Consider the following 20,559-nt stretch of genomic DNA (forward strand, 5'->3'; position numbering starts at 1 on the left):
GATAATTTCCACAAAATTAGCTAATGATATCTCCAAATCGATTGGGCTGGGAAGATTTATTTTGGTGTTTATTTCACCAGTATCTGCTTTAAAAAAAAAAAAAACTAAAAATATGAGAAGTGTGATATGTTCTGCCAAGATTTTGGTCTATATTAAAGCTATTCATCAATTTGTATTTGATTGCAGATCAATAAACTGGAAAAAGCTGTACGAGCTAGACGATAATATCATTGATTAACAGTTCGCTATAATGAATATTGGAATAAACTCGATGGATTTGATAATTTCATAGCCAGTGTTCAGTTATGAAGGTTGACCTTGGCCGTGGGGAGTGACCTAGATTTGATACTTTGTTGGCCAGTATTCAGTGATGAAGGTTGACCTTGGCCTAGGGGAGTGACCGAGAATGAACATGCAGATGGCCATGGAATTTTGTGGCCGCGAGTACAACCAGACCAACGAGACGACGCGACGGGAGAGGTTCGGGTTCGAGAACGTGTCGCGCCAAGACTTCATCCAGAACTGCACCAACATTCTCTTAGCCCAGAGCAGCAACGTCGGCCTCCACGTCATCCTGCCCTACAGCCTCATCTTCGTGCTGTCGGTGGTCGGGAACTCGCTGGTCATCTTGACCTTGGTCCGCCACAAGAAGATGCGGACCATCACCAACATGTACCTGTTGAACCTCGCCATTAGTGATCTGCTGTTGGCCATGTTCTGCATGCCGTTCACCCTCATCTCAATGATCATGTCGGAGTTTATCTTCGGGCAGGTCGTCTGTGTGCTTCTAAGATACGCCCAAGGTAAGGGAATCTGTGTACATTTAGGCCTACATGTGTGTAGGTCTGGTTTTGTGTACAATTACATAAGTGTAAATCTAGTTCTGTGTACATTTACATGTGTGTAAGTCTAGTTATGTGTACATTTACACGTGTGTAATTCTAGTTATGTGTACCTTTACATTTGCGTATTCCCTAGATGTGCATCAATCTAGATGGGCGTTCGTCCACATGTCTATATATCTTAATGTGTGTATATCTAGATGTGTATCAATCTAGAATGGACGTAGGTCCAAATGCGTGTATATCTAGATGAGTGTTCTATACTTGTTTGTATAGTTGTATGTTGATTCCTATTCTACGTATGGTATTCTCTACTTGTCTAGCTTTCATAAAGATACACGTGTCTCGTATTGTATGGTTTTATATTTGTTTAAGAAGGTACACATTTAATTGTACATTCTACACCACATACATATCATTATTATAACCCTAATTAATGTAATTTTTAGGTTGAATAAATACATTTTACCACATAACATGTTTAAAAATAAAATATGATTATGATTTGTAGAAATTAAGAAATCTTTCAAAATTTGCAAAAGTTGACCTAGAAGAGAAATGTCTGAAAGAAACATCTGGTCCCAAATCAATCAGATTTCTCTCTTCAAATGACGTAGACATCCGTTTCCGGTTCTAGAAAGTTGTGGCGTATCGCCGTGGTTCATTTCCCCTGAGACCGTACCAAGGTAACGTAAGCAACGGACAACAAACTCCTCGAGACTTTAACGAGATTACAACGAGAGTTGTCTGTCTTGCCACCATGCATTACCTCCCCTTAAGTCAAGTTTAATTACGATACTCAAACCAAAAAGCAACAATTAAATTGAAACGAACATGAAACCCCCTTTGTTGCACACGAGAAAACATGTACCCTGTCAGAGCATGTTCGTGTTTGCCATACCTGTGAAATTTATCGTCGTTGTACACAGAATACCCGTGTAGCTTTTTTTTAACTCAGCCATATATACAGAATATACAGAAATAAATATAACATTTGAAAGGTTATGTAGGATAGGATTTAAACATTAACGCAGGTTTAGATAAGCGGTTATGATTAGCATTAGCATGAGTTTCTTCAAGGACTTACTCTAGACAGCCCCCCCCCCCCCTCCTTAGAAAATAGAAACAAATAATAAATTCATATAGATAATTTATACTTTAATTAACCTTTGCTCCCCCATCCGAAAGTACTCTTCCGGAAATTTAAAATCTCCCCCCCCCACCCCTTTGAGAAAAACGTCTGAAAGAATCTCTGGTTAGCACCATAGTAACAATGTCGTAAAATTGTACAGACACATCTTATAGAGATCTTCTTCGTGGAGGCGGTCAGCTGTACAACATCTTGAGATGGTTGGCGTTCAGAGTACAGCATTTTTACAAGCGTGATGTCAGTTACACAACATTTTCAGAAGTGTCGTCACTTGTACATTTTTAGATAGTTGGTGTCAAGGACACAGTATTTTTAAAAGCCTGACGTAATTTATACATTTTGAGATTGTTGACGTGAACTCCACGCCAAACGTGACGTCAGGTATACATTTCGATGTACCGACAATATGATGAAAAGCTTTGTCAACCATGCCAAATAATGATGTAGCTAATAATTTTACCAGCTGTAGGCCTACATAAAGCTGAACACTGCTGCTCCATACACCAGCAACAGGTGAAATCTACTTAACCTGCAACGACAGTTTTATAGCGCAATTTTCTTTTCTTTTTAGAATTTCATATCCTTATTTTTTAAAAAAAATCTGCAAGACAACCAAATAGTATGCGTATTATAGAATAGGTACTAATACGCACTTCATATGTTAGTCAACCGCCCCCACCCTCCCTCTCACTCCCAGCTTCCACGAAACAAAACTCTCCCCAAGATGGCGTCTGTTTGTGTCTCGTCCTTTAGTATCGAGGCTGATTCTATCCAAAGTGTAACGTGAAGACGCTAATCGCTGAACAAGGGCCGGTAACTCTCGCACTTCAAAGTCTTGACCTAATGAGACGTGATGTCATATACCAGGGGAAATTTTCTTTGATACGATATCCTTTCATTGGCACCTAATGAACTCCTTAACCCGCTTCCTGAGTTCAGAGCAGGCCCCGGATGTATGAAATAATGGCGTCGGTTACTAAAACTAGTTAGATTTTTAGAAGTTGAGACTTGATTGAGTAAAGACTACACAGGGAAATTATTTTATCTGCCTCTGAAAACCATCTGTTAACGAAATGTTTAAAACTATCTTAAAATGTCCAAAAATAAATTGTCGTTGTATTTGGACATCTCACATAGACTTTTGTTTGTGGACCAAGGTAACAAATGTGTTCATCTTAGCTCTAAACTCACAAGCGCCCATGTATTTGGAATAAGCTCAAACAGCTACTCTGGCCTAAGCTCACAAAATTTCTCTGTATTGGGTGTAAGCTCATACATCTGTATTGGGTATAAGCTCATACATCTGCTCTGTATTGGGTATAAGCTCATACATCTGCTCTGTATTGGGTATAAGCTCATATATCTGTATTGGGTATAAGCTCATACACCTGCTCTGTATTGGGTATAAGCTCATACATCTGCTCTGTATTGGGTATAAGCTCATACATCTGCTCTGTATTGGGTATAAGCTGATACATCTGTACTGGGTATAAGCTCATACATCTGCTCTGTATTGGGTATAAGCTCATACATCTGATCTGTATTGGGTATAAGCTCATACACCTGTATTGGGTATAAACTCATACATCTGCTCTGTATTGGGTATAAACTCATACATTTGCTCTGTATTGGGTATAAGCTCATACATCTGTTCTGTATTGGGTATAATTTCATACACCTGCTCTGTATTGGGTATAAGGTCATACATCTGTTCTGTATTGGGTATAAGGTCATACATCTGTTCTGTATTGGGTATAAGGTCATACATCTGCTCTGTATTGGGTATAAGCTCATACATCTGTTCTGTATTGGGTATAAGGTCATACATCTGTTCTGTATTGGGTATAAGGTCATACTTCTGTTCTGTATTGGGTATAAGCTCATACACTTGTATTGGGTATAAGGTCATACATCTGCTCTGTATTGGGTATAAACTCATACATCTGTATTGGGTATAAGCTCATACATCTGTATTGGGTATAAGCTCATACATCAGCTCTGTATTGGGTATAAGCTCATACATCTGTATTGGGTATAAGGTCATACACCTGCTCTGTATTGGGTATAAGCTCATACATCTGCTCTGTATTGGGTATAAAATCATACATCTGCTCTGTATTGGGTATAAGCTCATACATCTGCTCTGTATTGGGTATAAGCTCATACATCTGCTCTGTATTGGATATAAGCTCATACATCTGTTCTGTATTGGGTATAAGGTCCTACATCTGTATTAGGTATAAGCTCATACATCTGCTCTGTATTGGGTATAAACTCATACATCTGCTCTGTATTGGGTATAAGCTCATACATCTGCTCTGTATTGGGTATAAACTCATACATCTGCTCTGTATTGGGTATAAGCTCATACATCAGCTCTGTATTGGGTATAAGCTCATACATCTGCTCTGTATTGGGTATAAGCTCATACATCTGCTCTGTATTGGGTATAAGCTCATACATCTGTATTGGGTATAAACTCATACATCTGCTCTGTATTGGGTATAAACTCATACATCTGTATTGGGTATAAACTCATAAATCTGTATTGGGTATAAGCTCATACATCTGCTCTGTATTGGGTATAAACTCATACATCTGTATTGGGTATAAACTCATACATCTGTATTGGGTATAAGCTCATACATCAGCTCTTTATTGGGTATAAGCTCATACATCTGCTCTGTATTGGGTATAAACTCATACATTTGCTCTGTATTGGGTATAAGCTCCTACATCTGCTCTGTATTGGGTATAAGCTCATACATCTGTTCTGTATTGGGTATAAACTCATACATTTGCTCTGTACTGGGTATAAGCTCCTACATCTGCTCTGTATTGGGTATAAGCTCATACATCTGCTCTGTATTGGGTATAAGCTCATACATCTGTATTGGGTATAAGCTCATACATCTGATCTGTATTGGGTATAAGCTCATACATCATCTCTGTATTGGGTATAAGCTCATACATCTGCTCTGTATTGGGTATAAGCTCCTACATCTGTTCTGTATTGGGTATAAGGTCATACATCTGTTCTGTATTGGGTATAAGGTCATACATCTGTTCTGTATTGGGTATAAACTCATACATTTGCTCTGTATTGGGTATAAGCTCATTCATCTGTTCTGTATTGGGTATAAGCTTATACATTTGTATTGGGTATAAACTCATACATCTGCTCTGTATTGGGTATAAACTCATACATTTGCTCTGTATTGGGTATAAGCTCATTCATCTGTTCTGTATTGGGTATAAGCTTATACATTTGTATTGGATATAAACTCATACATCTGCTCTGTATTGGGTATAAACTCATACATTTGCTCTGTATTGGGTATAAGCTCATACATCTGTTCTGTATTGGGTATAATTTCATACACCTGCTCTGTATTGGGTATAAGGTCATACATCTGTTCTGTATTGGGTATAAGGTCATACATCTGTTCTGTATTGGGTATAAGGTCATACATCTGCTCTGTATTGGGTATAAGCTCATACATCTGTTCTGTATTGGGTATAAGGTCATACATCTGTTCTGTATTGGGTATAAGGTCATACTTCTGTTCTGTATTGGGTATAAGCTCATACACTTGTATTGGGTATAAGGTCATACATCTGCTCTGTATTGGGTATAAACTCATACATCTGTATTGGGTATAAGCTCATACATCTGTATTGGGTATAAGCTCATACATCAGCTCTGTATTGGGTATAAGCTCATACATCTGTATTGGGTATAAGGTCATACACCTGCTCTGTATTGGGTATAAGCTCATACATCTGCTCTGTATTGGGTATAAAATCATACATCTGCTCTGTATTGGGTATAAGCTCATACATCTGCTCTGTATTGGGTATAAGCTCATACATCTGCTCTGTATTGGGTATAAGCTCATACATCTGCTCTGTATTGGGTATAAGCTCATACATCTGTATTGGGTATAAGCTCATACATCTGTATTGGGTATAAGCTCATACATCAGCTCTGTATTGGGTATAAGCTCATACATCTGTATTGGGTATAAGCTCATACATCTGATCTGTATTGGGTATAAACTCATACATCTGCTCTGTATTGGGTATTCGCTCATACATATGCTCTTTATTGGGTATAAACTCATAGATCTGCTCTGTATTGGGTATAAGCTCAAACATCAGCTCTGTATTGGGTATAAGCTCATACATCTGTATTGGGTATAAGCTCATACATCTGCTCTGTATTGGGTATAAGCTCATACATCTGCTCTGTATTGGGTATAAGCTCATACATCTGTATTGGGTATAAACTCCTACATCTGATCTGTATTGGGTATAAGCTCATACATATGCTCTGTATTGGGTATAAGCTCATACATCTGCTCTGTATTGGGTATAAGCTCATACATCCGCTCTGTATTGGGTATAAGCTCATACATCTGTATTGGGTATAAGCTCATACATCAGCTCTGTATTGGGTATAAACTCATACATCTGTATTGGGTATAAGCTCATACATCAGCTCTGTATTGGGTATAAGCTCATACATCAGCTCTGTATTGGGTATAAGCTAATACATCTGTATTGGGTATAAGCTCATACATCTGCTCTGTATTGGGTATAAGCTCATACATCTGCTCTGTATTGGGTATAAGCTCATACATCTGTATTGGGTATAAGCTCATACATCTGTATTGGGTATAAGCTCATGCATCAGCTCTGTATTGGGTATAAACTCATACATCTGTATTGGGTATAAGCTCATACATCAGCTCTGTATTTGGTATAAGCTTATACATCTGCTCTGTATTGGGTATAAGCTCATACATCTGCTCTGTTTTTGGTATAAACTCATACATCTGTATTGGGTATAAGCTCATACATCAGCTCTGTATTGGGTATAAGCTCATACATCTGCTCTGTATTGGATATAAGCTCATACATCTGCTCTGTATTGGGTATAAACTAATACATCTGCTCTGTATTGGGTATAAGCTCATACATCCGCTCTGTATTGGGTATAAGCTCATATATCTGTATTGGGTATAAGCTCATACATCTGCTCTATATTGGGTATAAGCTCATACATCTGTATTGGGTATAAGCTAATACATTTTTATTGGGTATAAGCTCATACATCTGCTCTGTATTGGGTATAAGCTCATACATCTGCTCTGTATTGGGTATAAGCTCATACATCAGCTCTGTATTGGGTATAAGCTCATACATCTGCTCTGTATTGGGTATAAGCTCATACATCTGCTCTGTATTGGGTATAAACTCATACATCTGCTCTGTATTGGGTATAAGCTCATTCATCTGCTCTGTATTGGGTATAAGCTCATACATCAGCTCTGTATTGGGTATAAGCTCCTACATCTGCTCTGTATTGGGTATAAGCTCATACATCCGCTCTGTATTGGGTATAAGCTCATACATCTGCTCTGTATTTGGTATAAGCTCCTACATCTGCTCTGTATTGGGTATAAGCTCATACATCTGTATTGGGTATAAGCTCCTACATCTGCTCTGTATTGGGTATAAGCTCATACATCTGCTCTGTATTGGGTATAAGCTCATACATCTGCTCTGTATTGGGTATAAGCTCATACATCTGCTCTGTATTGGGTATAAGCTCATACATCTGTATTGGGTATAAGCTCATACATCTGTATTGGGTATAAGCTCATGCATCAGCTCTGTATTGGGTATAAACTCATACATCTGTATTGGGTATAAGCTCATACATCAGCTCTGTATTTGGTATAAGCTTATACATCTGCTCTGTATTGGGTATAAGCTCATACATCTGCTCTGTTTTTGGTATAAACTCATACATCTGTATTGGGTATAAGCTCATACATCAGCTCTGTATTGGGTATAAGCTCATACATCTGCTCTGTATTGGATATAAGCTCATACATCTGCTCTGTATTGGGTATAAACTAATACATCTGCTCTGTATTGGGTATAAGCTCATACATCCGCTCTGTATTGGGTATAAGCTCATATATCTGTATTGGGTATAAGCTCATACATCTGCTCTATATTGGGTATAAGCTCATACATCTGTATTGGGTATAAGCTAATACATTTTTATTGGGTATAAGCTCATACATCTGCTCTGTATTGGGTATAAGCTCATACATCTGCTCTGTATTGGGTATAAGCTCATACATCAGCTCTGTATTGGGTATAAGCTCATACATCTGCTCTGTATTGGGTATAAGCTCATACATCTGCTCTGTATTGGGTATAAACTCATACATCTGCTCTGTATTGGGTATAAGCTCATTCATCTGCTCTGTATTGGGTATAAGCTCATACATCAGCTCTGTATTGGGTATAAGCTCCTACATCTGCTCTGTATTGGGTATAAGCTCATACATCCGCTCTGTATTGGGTATAAGCTCATACATCTGCTCTGTATTTGGTATAAGCTCCTACATCTGCTCTGTATTGGGTATAAGCTCATACATCTGTATTGGGTATAAGCTCCTACATCTGCTCTGTATTGGGTATAAGCTCATACATCTGCTCTGTATTGGGTATAAGCTCATACATCTGCTCTGTATTGGGTATAAGCTCATACATCAGCTCTGTATTGGGTATAAGCTCATACATCTGCTCTGTATTGGGTATAAGCTCATACATCTGCTCTGTATTGGGTATAAACTCATACATCTGCTCTGTATTGGGTATAAGCTCATACATCTGCTCTGTATTGGGTATAAGCTCCTACATCTGCTCTGTATTGGGTATAAGCTCATACATCTGCTCTGTATTGGGTATAAGCTCATACATCTGCTCTGTATTGGGTATAAGCTCATACATCTGCTCTGTATTGGGTATAAGCTCATACATCTGCTCTGTATTGGGTATAAGCTCATACATCTGCTCTGTATTGGGTAAAAGCTCATACATCTGTATTGGGTATAAGCTCATACATCAGCTCTGTATTGGGTATAAGCTCATACATCTGCTCCTTATTGGTATAAGCTCATACATCTGTATTGGGTATAAGCTCATACATCTGCTCTGTGTTGGGTATAAGCTCATACATCTGCTCTGTATTGGGTATAAGCTCATACATCTGTATTGGGTATAAGCTCATACATCTGCTCTGTATTGGGTATAAGGTCATACATCTGTTTTGTATTGGGTATAAGCTCATACATCTGCTTTGTATTGGGTATAAACTCATACATCCGCTCTGTATTGGGTATAAGCTGATACATCAGCTCTGTATTGGGTATAAGCTCATACATCAGCTCTGTATTGGGTATAAGCTCATACATCTGTTTTGGGTATAAGCTCATACATCTGCTCTGTATTGGGTATAAGCTCATACATCCGCTCTGTATTGGGTATAAGCTCATACATCTGCTCTGTATTGGGTATAAACTCATACATCTGCTCTGTATTGGGTATAAGCTCATACATCAGCTCTGTATTGGGTATAAGCTCATACATCTGTATTGGGTATAAGCTCATACATCTGTATTGGGTATAAGCTCATACATCTGCTCTGTATTGGGTATAAGCTCATACATCATCTCTTTATTGGGTATAAGCTCATACATCTGTATTGGGTATAAGCTCATACATCAGCTCTGTATTGGGTATAAGCTCATACATCAGCTCTGTATTGGGTATAAGCTCATACATCTGTATTGGGTATAAGCTCATACATCCGCTCTGTATTGGGTATAAACTCATACATCTGTATTGGGTATAAGCTCATACATCTGCTCTGTATTGGGTATTAGCTCATACATCTGCTCTCTATTGGGTATAAGCTCATACATCCGCTCTGTATTGGGTATAAGCTCATACATCAGCTCTGTATTGGGTATAAGCTAATACATCTGTATTGGGTATAAGCTCATACATCAGCTCTGTATTGGGTATAAGCTCATACATCTGTATTGGGTATAAGCTCATACATCTGCTCTGTATTGGGTATAAGCTCATACATCCGCTCTGTATTGGGTATAAGCTCATACATCTGTATTGGGTATAAGCTCATACATCTGCTCTGTATTGGGTATAAGCTCATACATCTGCTCTGTATTGGGTATAAGCTCATACATCTGCTCTGTATTGGGTATAAGCTCATACATCTGCTCTGTATTGGGTATAAGCTCATACATCTGCTCTGTATTGGGTATAAGCTCATACATCTGCTCTGTATTGGGTATAAGCTCATACATCTGCTCTGTATTGGGTATAAGTTCATACATCTGCTCTGTATTGGGTATAAGCTCATACATCAGCTCTGTATTGGGTATAAGCTCATACATCAGCTCTGTATTGGGTATAAGCTCATACATTTGCTCTTTATTGGGTATAAGCTCATACATCTGTATTGGGTATAAGCTCATACATCTGCTCTGTATTGGGTATAAGCTCATACATCTGCTCTGTATTGGGTATAAGCTCATACATGTGTATTGGGTATAAGCTCATACATCTGCTCTGTATTGGGTATAAGGTCATACATCTGCTCTGTATTAGGTATAAGCTCATACATCAGCTCTGTATTGGGTATAAGCTCATACATCAGCTCTGTATTGGGTATAAGCTCAGACATCTGTATTGGGTATAAGCTCATACATCTGCTCTGTATTGGGTATAAAGTCATACATCTGTTCTGTATTGGGTATAAGCTCATACATCTGTTATGTATTGGGTATAAGCTCATACATCAGCTCTGTATTGGGTATAAGCTTATACATCAGCTCTGTATTGGGTATAAACTCATACATCTGCTCTGTATTGGGTATAAGCTCATACATCAGCTCTGTATTGGGTATAAGCTCATACATCTGTTCTGTATTGGGTATAAGCTCATACATCTGCTCTGTATTGGGTATAAACTCATACATCTGCTCTGTATTGGGTATAAGCTCACACATCAGCTCTGTATTGGGTATAAGCTCATACTTCTGCTCTGTATTGGGTATAAGCTCATACATCTGTATTGGGTATAAGCTCATACATCTGCTCTGTATTGGGTATAAGCTAATACATCTGTATTGGGTATAAGCTCATACATCTGCTCTGTATTGGGTATAAGCACATACATCTGTAATGGGTATAAGCTCATACATCCGCTCTCTTTTGGGTATAAACTCATACATCTGCTCTGTATTGGGTATAAGCTCATACATCTGCTCTGTATTGGGTATAAGCTCATACATCCGCTCTGTATTGGGTATAAGCTCATACATCTGCTCTGTATTGGGTATAAGCTCATACATCTGTTCTGTATTGGGTATAAGGTCATACATCTGTATTGGGTATAAGCTCATACATCTGTATTGGGTATAAGCTCATACATCTGCTCTGTATTGGGTATAAACTCATACATCTGCTCTGTATTGGGTATAAGCTCATAGATCTGCTCTGTATTGGGTATAGTATAAACTCATACATCTGCTCTGTATTGGGTATAAACTCATACATCTGCTCTGTATTGGGTATAAGCTCCTACATCTGTATTGGGTATAAGCTCATACATCTGCTCTGTATTGAGTATAAACTCATACATCTGTATTGGGTATAAGCTCATACATCCGCTCTGTATTGAGTATAAACTCATACATCTGTACTGGATATAAGCTCATACATCTGCTCTGTATTGGGTATAAGCTCCTACATCTGCTCTGTATTAGGTATAAGCTCCTACATCTGCTCTGTATTGGGTATAAGCTCATACATCTGTATTGGGTATAAGCTAATACATATGTATTGGGTATAAGCTCCTACATCTGCTCTGTATTGGGTATAAGCTCATACATCTGCTCTGTATTGGGTATAAGCTCCTACATCTGCTCTGTTTTGGGTATAAGCTCATACATCTGTATTGGGTATAAGCTAATACATCTGTATTGGGTATAAGCTCCTACATCTGCTCTGTATTGGGTATAAGCTCATACATCTGCTCTGTATTGGGTATAAGCTAATACATCTGTATTGGGTATAAGCTCATACATCTGCTCTGTATTGGGTATAAGCTCATACATCTGCTCTGTATTGGGTATAAGCTCATACATCTGCTCTGTATTGGGTATAAGCTCATACATCCGCTCTGTATTGGGTATAAACTCATACATCTGTATTGGGTATAAGCTCATACATCTGCTCTGTATTGGGTATTAGCCCATACATCTGCTCTGTATTGGGTATAAGCTCATACATCCGCTCTGTATTGGGTATAAGCTCATACATCAGCTCTGTATTGGGTATAAGCTCATACATCTGTATTGTGTATAAGCTCATACATCTGCTCTGTATTGGGTATAAGCTCATACATCCGCTCTGTATTGGGTATAAGCTCCTACATCTGTATTGGGTATAAGCTCATACATCTGCTCTGTATTGAGTATAAACTCATACATCTGTATTGGGTATAAACTCATACATCCGCTCTGTATTGAGTATAAACTCATACATCTGTATTGGATATAAGCTCATACATCTGCTCTGTATTGGGTATAAGCTCCTACATCTGCTCTGTATTAGGTATAAGCTCCTACATCTGCTCTGTATTGGGTATAAGCTCATACATCTGTATTGGGTATAAGCTAATACATATGTATTGGGTATAAGCTCCTACATCTGCTCTGTATTGGGTATAAGCTCATACATCTGCTCTGTATTGGGTATAAGCTCCTACATCTGCTCTGTTTTGGGTATAAGCTCATACATCTGTATTGGGTATAAGCTAATACATCTGTATTGGGTATAAGCTCCTACATCTGCTCTGTATTGGGTATAAGCTCATACATCTGCTCTGTATTGGGTATAAGCTAATACATCTGTATTGGGTATAAGCTCATACATCTGCTCTGTATTGGGTATAAGCTCATACATCTGCTCTGTATTGGGTATAAGCTCATACATCTGCTCTGTATTGGGTATAAGCTCATACATCCGCTCTGTATTGGGTATAAACTCATACATCTGTATTGGGTATAAGCTCATACATCTGCTCTGTATTGGGTATTAGCCCATACATCTGCTCTGTATTGGGTATAAGCTCATACATCCGCTCTGTATTGGGTATAAGCTCATACATCAGCTCTGTATTGGGTATAAGCTCATACATCTGTATTGTGTATAAGCTCATACATCTGCTCTGTATTGGGTATAAGCTCATACATCCGCTCTGTATTGGGTATAAGCTCATACATCTGTATTGGGTATAAGCTCATACATCTGCTCTGTATTGGGTATAAGCTCATACATCTGCTCTGTATTGGGTATAAGCTCATACATCTGCTCTGTATTGGGTATAAGCTCATACATCTGCTCTGCATTGGGTATAATATCATACATCAGCTCTGTATTGGGTATAAGCTCATACATCTGCTCTGTATTGGGTATAAGCTCATACATCTGCTCTGTATTGGGTATAAACTCATACATCTGCTCTGTATTGGGTATAAGCTCATACATCTGCTCTGTATTGGGTATAAGCTCCTACATCTGCTCTGTATTGGGTATAAGCTCATACATCTGCTCTGTATTGGGTATAAGCTCATACATCTGCTCTGTATTGGGTATAAGCTCATACATCTGCTCTGTATTGGGTATAAGCTCATACATCAGCTCTGTATTGGGTATAGGCTCATACATCTGCTCTGTATTGGGTATAAGCTCATACATCTGCTCTGTATTGGGTAAAAGCTCATACATCTGTATTGGGTATAAGCTCATACATCAGCTCTGTATTGGGTATAAGCTCATACATCTGCTCTTTATTGGGTATAAGCTCATACATCTGTATTGGGTATAAGCTCATACATCTGCTCTGTATTGGGTATAAGGTCATACATCTGTATTGGGTATAAGCTCATACATCTGTATTGGGTATAAGCTCATACATCTGCTCTGTATTGGATATAAACTCATACATCTGCTCTGTATTGGGTATAAGCTCATAGATCTGCTCTGTATTGGGTATAGTATAAACTCATACATCTGCTCTGTATTGGGTATAAACTCATACATCTGCTCTGTATTGGGTATAAGCTCCTACATCTGTATTGGGTATAAGCTCATACATCTGCTCTGTATTGAGTATAAACTCATACATCTGTATTGGGTATAAGCTCATACATCCGCTCTGTATTGAGTATAAACTCATACATCTGTATTGGATATAAGCTCATACATCTGCTCTGTATTGGGTATAAGCTCCTACATCTGCTCTGTATTAGGTATAAGCTCCTACATCTGCTCTGTATTGGGTATAAGCTCATACATCTGTATTGGGTATAAGCTAATACATATGTATTGGGTATAAGCTCCTACATCTGCTCTGTATTGGGTATAAGCTCATACATCTGCTCTGTATTGGGTATAAGCTCCTACATCTGCTCTGTTTTGGGTATAAGCTCATACATCTGTATTGGGTATAAGCTAATACATCTGTATTGGGTATAAGCTCCTACATCTGCTCTGTATTGGGTATAAGCTCATACATCTGCTCTGTATTGGGTATAAGCTAATACATCTGTATTGGGTATAAGCTCATACATCTGCTCTGTATTGGGTATAAGCTCATACATCTGCTCTGTATTGGGTATAAGCTCATACATCTGCTCTGTATTGGGTATAAGCTCATACATCCGCTCTGTATTGGGTATAAACTCATACATCTGTATTGGGTATAAGCTCATACATCTGCTCTGTATTGGGTATTAGCCCATACATCTGCTCTGTATTGGGTATAAGCTCATACATCCGCTCTGTATTGGGTATAAGCTCATACATCAGCTCTGTATTGGGTATAAGCTCATACATCTGTATTGGGTATAAGCTCATACATCAGCTCTGTATTGGGTATAAGCTCATACATCTGTATTGTGTATAAGCTCATACATCTGCTCTGTATTGGGTATAAGCTCATACATCCGCTCTGTATTGGGTATAAGCTCATACATCTGTATTGGGTATAAGCTCATACATCTGCTCTGTATTGGGTATAAGCTCATACATCTGCTCTGTATTGGGTATAAGCTCATACATCTGCTCTGTATTGGGTATAAGCTCATACATCTGCTCTGTATTGGGTATAAGCTCATACATCAGCTCTGTATTGGGTATAAGCTCATACATCTGCTCTGTATTGGGTATAAGCTCATACATCTGCTCTGTATTGGGTATAAACTCATACATCTGCTCTGTATTGGGTATAAGCTCATACATCTGCTCTGTATTGGGTATAAGCTCCTACATCTGCTCTGTATTGGGTATAAGCTCATACATCAGCTCTGTATTGGGTATAGGCTCATACATCTGCTCTGTATTGGGTATAAGCTCATACATCTGCTCTGTATTGGGTAAAAGCTCATACATCTGTATTGGGTATAAGCTCATACATCAGCTCTGTATTGGGTATAAGCTCATACATCTGCTCTTTATTGGGTATAAGCTCATACATCTGTATTGGGTATAAGCTCATACATCTGCTCTGTATTGGGTATAAGCTCATACATCTGCTCTGTATTGGGTATAAGCTCATACATCTGTATTGGGTATAAGCTCATACATCTGCTCTGTATTGGGTATAAGGTCATACATCTGTTCTGTATTGGGTATAAGCTCATACATCTGCTCTGTATTGGGTATAAACTCATACATCCGCTCTGTATTGGGTATAAGCTGATACATCAGCTCTGTATTGGGTATAAGCTCATACATCAGCTCTGTATTGGGTATAAGCTCATACATCTGTTTTGGGTATAAGCTCATACATCTGCTCTGTATTGGGTATAAGCTCATACATCCGCTCTGTATTGGGTATAAGCTCATACATCTGCTCTGTATTGGGTATAAACTCATACATCTGCTCTGTTTTGGGTATAAGCTCATACATCAGCTCTGTATTGGGTATAAGCTCATACATCTGTTTTGGGTATAAGCTCATACATCTGTATTGGGTATAAGCTCATACATCTGCTCTGTATTGGGTATAAGCTCATACATCATCTCTTTATTGGGTATAAGCTCATACATCTGTATTGGGTATAAGCTCATACATCAGCTCTGTATTGGGTATAAGCTCATACATCAGCTCTGTATTGGGTATAAGCTCATACATCTGTATTGGGTATAAGCTCATACATCCGCTCTGTATTGGGTATAAACTCATACATCTGTATTGGGTATAAGCTCATACATCTGCTCTGTATTGGGTATTAGCTCATACATCTGCTCTCTATTGGGTTTAAGCTCATACATCCGCTCTGTATTGGGTATAAGCTCATACATCAGCTCTGTATTGGGTATAAGCTAATACATCTGTATTGGGTATAAGCTCATACATCAGCTCTGTATTGGGTATAAGCTCATACATCTGTATTGGGTATAAGCTCATACATCTGCTCTGTATTGGGTATAAGCTCATACATCTGCTCTGTATTGGGTATAAGCTCATACATCTGCTCTGTATTGGGTATAAGCTCATACATCTGCTCTGTATTGGGTATAAGTTCATACATCTGCTCTGTATTGGGTATAAGCTCATACATCAGCTCTGTATTGGGTATAAGCTCATACATCTGTATTGGGTATAAGCTCATACATCAGCTCTGTATTGGGTATAAGCTCATACATTTGCTCTTTAATGGGTATAAGCTCATACATCTGTATTGGGTATAAGCTCATACATCTGCTCTGTATTGGGTATAAGCTCATACATCTGCTCTGTATTGGGTATAAGCTCATACATCTGTATTGGGTATAAGCTCATACATCTGCTCTGTATTGGGTATAAGGTCATACATCTGCTCTGTATTGGGTATAAGCTCATACATCAGCTCTGTATTGGGTATAAGCTCATACATCAGCTCTGTATTGGGTATAAGCTCAGACATCTGTATTGTGTATAAGCTCATACATCTGCTCTGTATTGGGTATAAGGTCATACATCTGTTCTGTATTGGGTATAAGCTCATACATCTGTTATGTATTGGGTATAAGCTCATACATCAGCTCTGTATTGGGTATAAGCTTATACATCAGCTCTGTATTGGGTATAAACCCATACATCTGCTCTGTATTGGGTATAAGCTCATACATCAGCTCTGTATTGGGTATAAGCTCATACATCTGTTCTGTATTGGGTATAAGCTCATACATCTGCTCTGTATTGGGTATAAACTCATACATCTGCTCTGTATTGGGTATAAGCTCACACATCAGCTCTGTATTGGGTATAAGCTCATACTTCTGCTCTGTATTGGGTATAAGCTCATACATCTGTATTGGGTATAAGCTCATACATCTGCTCTGTATTGGGTATAAGCTAATACATCTGTATTGGGTATAAGCTCATACATCTGCTCTGTATTGGGTATAAGCACATACATCTGTAATGGGTATAAGCTCATACATCCGCTCTCTTTTGGGTATAAACTCATACATCTGCTCTGTATTGGGTATAAGCTCATACATCTGCTCTGTATTGGGTATAAGCTCATACATCCGCTCTGTATTGGGTATAAGCTCATACATCTGCTCTGTATTGGGTATAAGCTCATACATCTGTTCTGTATTGGGTATAAGGTCATACATCTGTATTGGGTATAAGCTCATACATCTGTATTGGGTATAAGCTCATACATCTGCTCTGTATTGGGTATAAACTCATACATCTGCTCTGTATTGGGTATAAGCTCATACATCTGCTCTGTATTGGGTATAGTATAAACTCATACATCTGCTCTGTATTGGGTATAAACTCATACATCTGCTCTGTATTGGGTATAAGCTCCTACATCTGTATTGGGTATAAGCTCATACATCTGCTCTGTATTGAGTATAAACTCATACATCTGTATTGGGTATAAGCTCATACATCCGCTCTGTATTGAGTATAAACTCATACATCTGTATTGGATATAAGCTCATACATCTGCTCTGTATTGGGTATAAGCTCCTACATCTGCTCTGTATTAGGTATAAGCTCCTACATCTGCTCTGTATTGGGTATAAGCTCATACATCTGTATTGGGTATAAGCTAATACATATGTATTGGGTATAAGCTCCTACATCTGCTCTGTATTGGGTATAAGCTCATACATCTGCTCTGTATTGGGTATAAGCTCCTACATCTGCTCTGTTTTGGGTATAAGCTCATACATCTGTATTGGGTATAAGCTAATACATCTGTATTGGGTATAAGCTCCTACATCTGCTCTGTATTGGGTATAAGCTCATACATCTGCTCTGTATTGGGTATAAGCTAATACATCTGTATTGGGTATAAGCTCATACATCTGCTCTGTATTGGGTATAAGCTCATACATCTGCTCTGTATTGGGTATAAGCTCATACATCTGCTCTGTATTGGGTATAAGCTCATACATCCGCTCTGTATTGGGTATAAACTCATACATCTGTATTGGGTATAAGCTCATACATCTGCTCTGTATTGGGTATTAGCCCATACATCTGCTCTGTATTGGGTATAAGCTCATACATCCGCTCTGTATTGGGTATAAGCTCATACATCAGCTCTGTATTGGGTATAAGCTCATACATCTGTATTGGGTATAAGCTCATACATCAGCTCTGTATTGGGTATAAGCTCATACATCTGTATTGTGTATAAGCTCATACATCTGCTCTGTATTGGGTATAAGCTCATACATCCGCTCTGTATTGGGTATAAGCTCATACATCTGTATTGGGTATAAGCTCATACATCTGCTCTGTATTGGGTATAAGCTCATACATCTGCTCTGTATTGGGTATAAGCTCATACATCTGCTCTGTATTGGGTATAAGCTCATACATCTGCTCTGTATTGGGTATAAGCTCATACATCAGCTCTGTATTGGGTATAAACTCATACATCTGCTCTGTATTGGGTATAAGCTCATACATCAGCTCTGTATTGGGTATAAGCTCATACATCTGTTCTGTATTGGGTATAAGCTCATACATCTGCTCTGTATTGGGTATAAACTCATACATCTGCTCTGTATTGTGTATAAGCTCATACATCAGCTCTGTATTGGGTATAAGCTCATACATCTGCTCTGTGTTGGGTATATGCTCATACATCTGTATTGGGTATAAGCTCATACATCTGCTCTGTATTGGGTATAAGCTAATACATCTGTATTGGGTATAAGCTCATACATCTGCTCTAAATTGGGTATAGGCACATACATCTGTATTGGGTATAAGCTCATACATCCGCTCTGTATTGGGTATAAGCTCATACATCTGCTCTGTATTGGGTATAAGCTCATACATCTGCTCTGTATTGGGTATAAGCTCATACATCCGCTCTGTATTGGGTATAAGCTCATACATCTGCTCTTTATTGGGTATAAGGTCATACATCTGTATTGGGTATAAGCTCATACATCTGTATTGGGTATAAGCTCATACATCTTCTCTGTATTGGGTATAAACTCATACATCTGCTCTGTATTGGGTATAAGCTCATAGATCTGCTCTGTATTGGGTATAAACTCATACATCTGCTCTGTATTGGGTATAAACTCATACATCTGCTCTGTATTGGGTATAAGCTCCTACATCTGTATTGGGTATAAGCTCATACATCTGCTCTGTATTGAGTATAAACTCATACATCTGTATTGGGTATAAGCTCATACATCCGCTCTGTATTGAGTATAAACTCATACATCTGTATTGGGTATAAGCTCATACATCTGCTCTGTATTGAGTATAAACTCATACATCTGTATTGGGTATAAGCTCATACATCCGCTCTGTATTGAGTATAAACTCATACATCTGTATTGGGTATAAGCTCATACATCTGCTCTGTATTGGGTATTAGCTCCTACATCTGCTCTGTATTGGGTATAAGCTCCTACATCTGCTCTGTATTGGGTATAAGCTCATACATCTGTATTGGGTATAAGCTAATACATCTGTATTGGGTATAAGCTCCTACATCTGTGCTGTATTGGGTATAAGCTCATACATCTGCTCTGTATTGGGTATAAGCTCCTACATCTGCTCTGTATTGGGTATAAGCTCATACATCTGTATTGGGTATAAGCTAATACATCTGTATTGAGTATAAGCTCCTACATCTGCTCTGTATTGGGTATAAGCTCATACATCTGCTCTGTATTGGGTATAAGCTAATACATCTGTATTGGGTATAAGCTCATACATCTGCTCTGTATTGGGTATAAGCTCATACATCTGCTCTGTATTGGGTATAAGCTCATACATCTGCTCTGTATTGGTATAAGCTCATACATCTGCTCTGTATTGGGTATAAGCTCATACATCTGCTCTGTATTGGGTATAAGCTCATACATCTGTTCTGTATTGGGTATAAACTCATACATTTGCTCTGTATTGGGTATAAGCTCATACATCAGCTCTGTATTGGGTATAAGCTCATACATCTGCTCTGTATTGGGTATAAGCTCATATATCTGTATTGGGTATAAGCTCATACACCTGCTCTGTATTGGGTATAAGCTCATACATCTGCTCTGTATTGGGTATAAGCTCATACATCTGTATAGGGTATAAGCTAATACATCAGCTCTGTATTGGGTATAAGCTCATACATC

The 20,559-nt window shown here is 38.5% G+C and overlaps 1 protein-coding gene across 1 annotated transcript in view; it reads left to right on the top strand.

The window, feature by feature from the left end:
• Positions 1-406: 406 nt before the first annotated feature.
• The window catches only part of LOC131936551 (cholecystokinin receptor type A-like), an 81,799-nt gene continuing 61,646 nt past the window's right edge, over positions 407-20,559 (top strand). The window contains exon 1 of the mRNA XM_059293583.1: positions 407-803. Within this exon, the coding sequence (XP_059149566.1) occupies positions 407-803 (397 nt within the window). The remainder of the gene's footprint in view (positions 804-20,559) is intronic.

This window comes from Physella acuta, unplaced genomic scaffold, assembly GCF_028476545.2.
Source record: "Physella acuta isolate Inbredline_101_S28 unplaced genomic scaffold, ASM2847654v3 ptg000180l, whole genome shotgun sequence".
In the NCBI taxonomy this organism is placed as follows: domain Eukaryota; kingdom Metazoa; phylum Mollusca; class Gastropoda; family Physidae; genus Physella; species Physella acuta.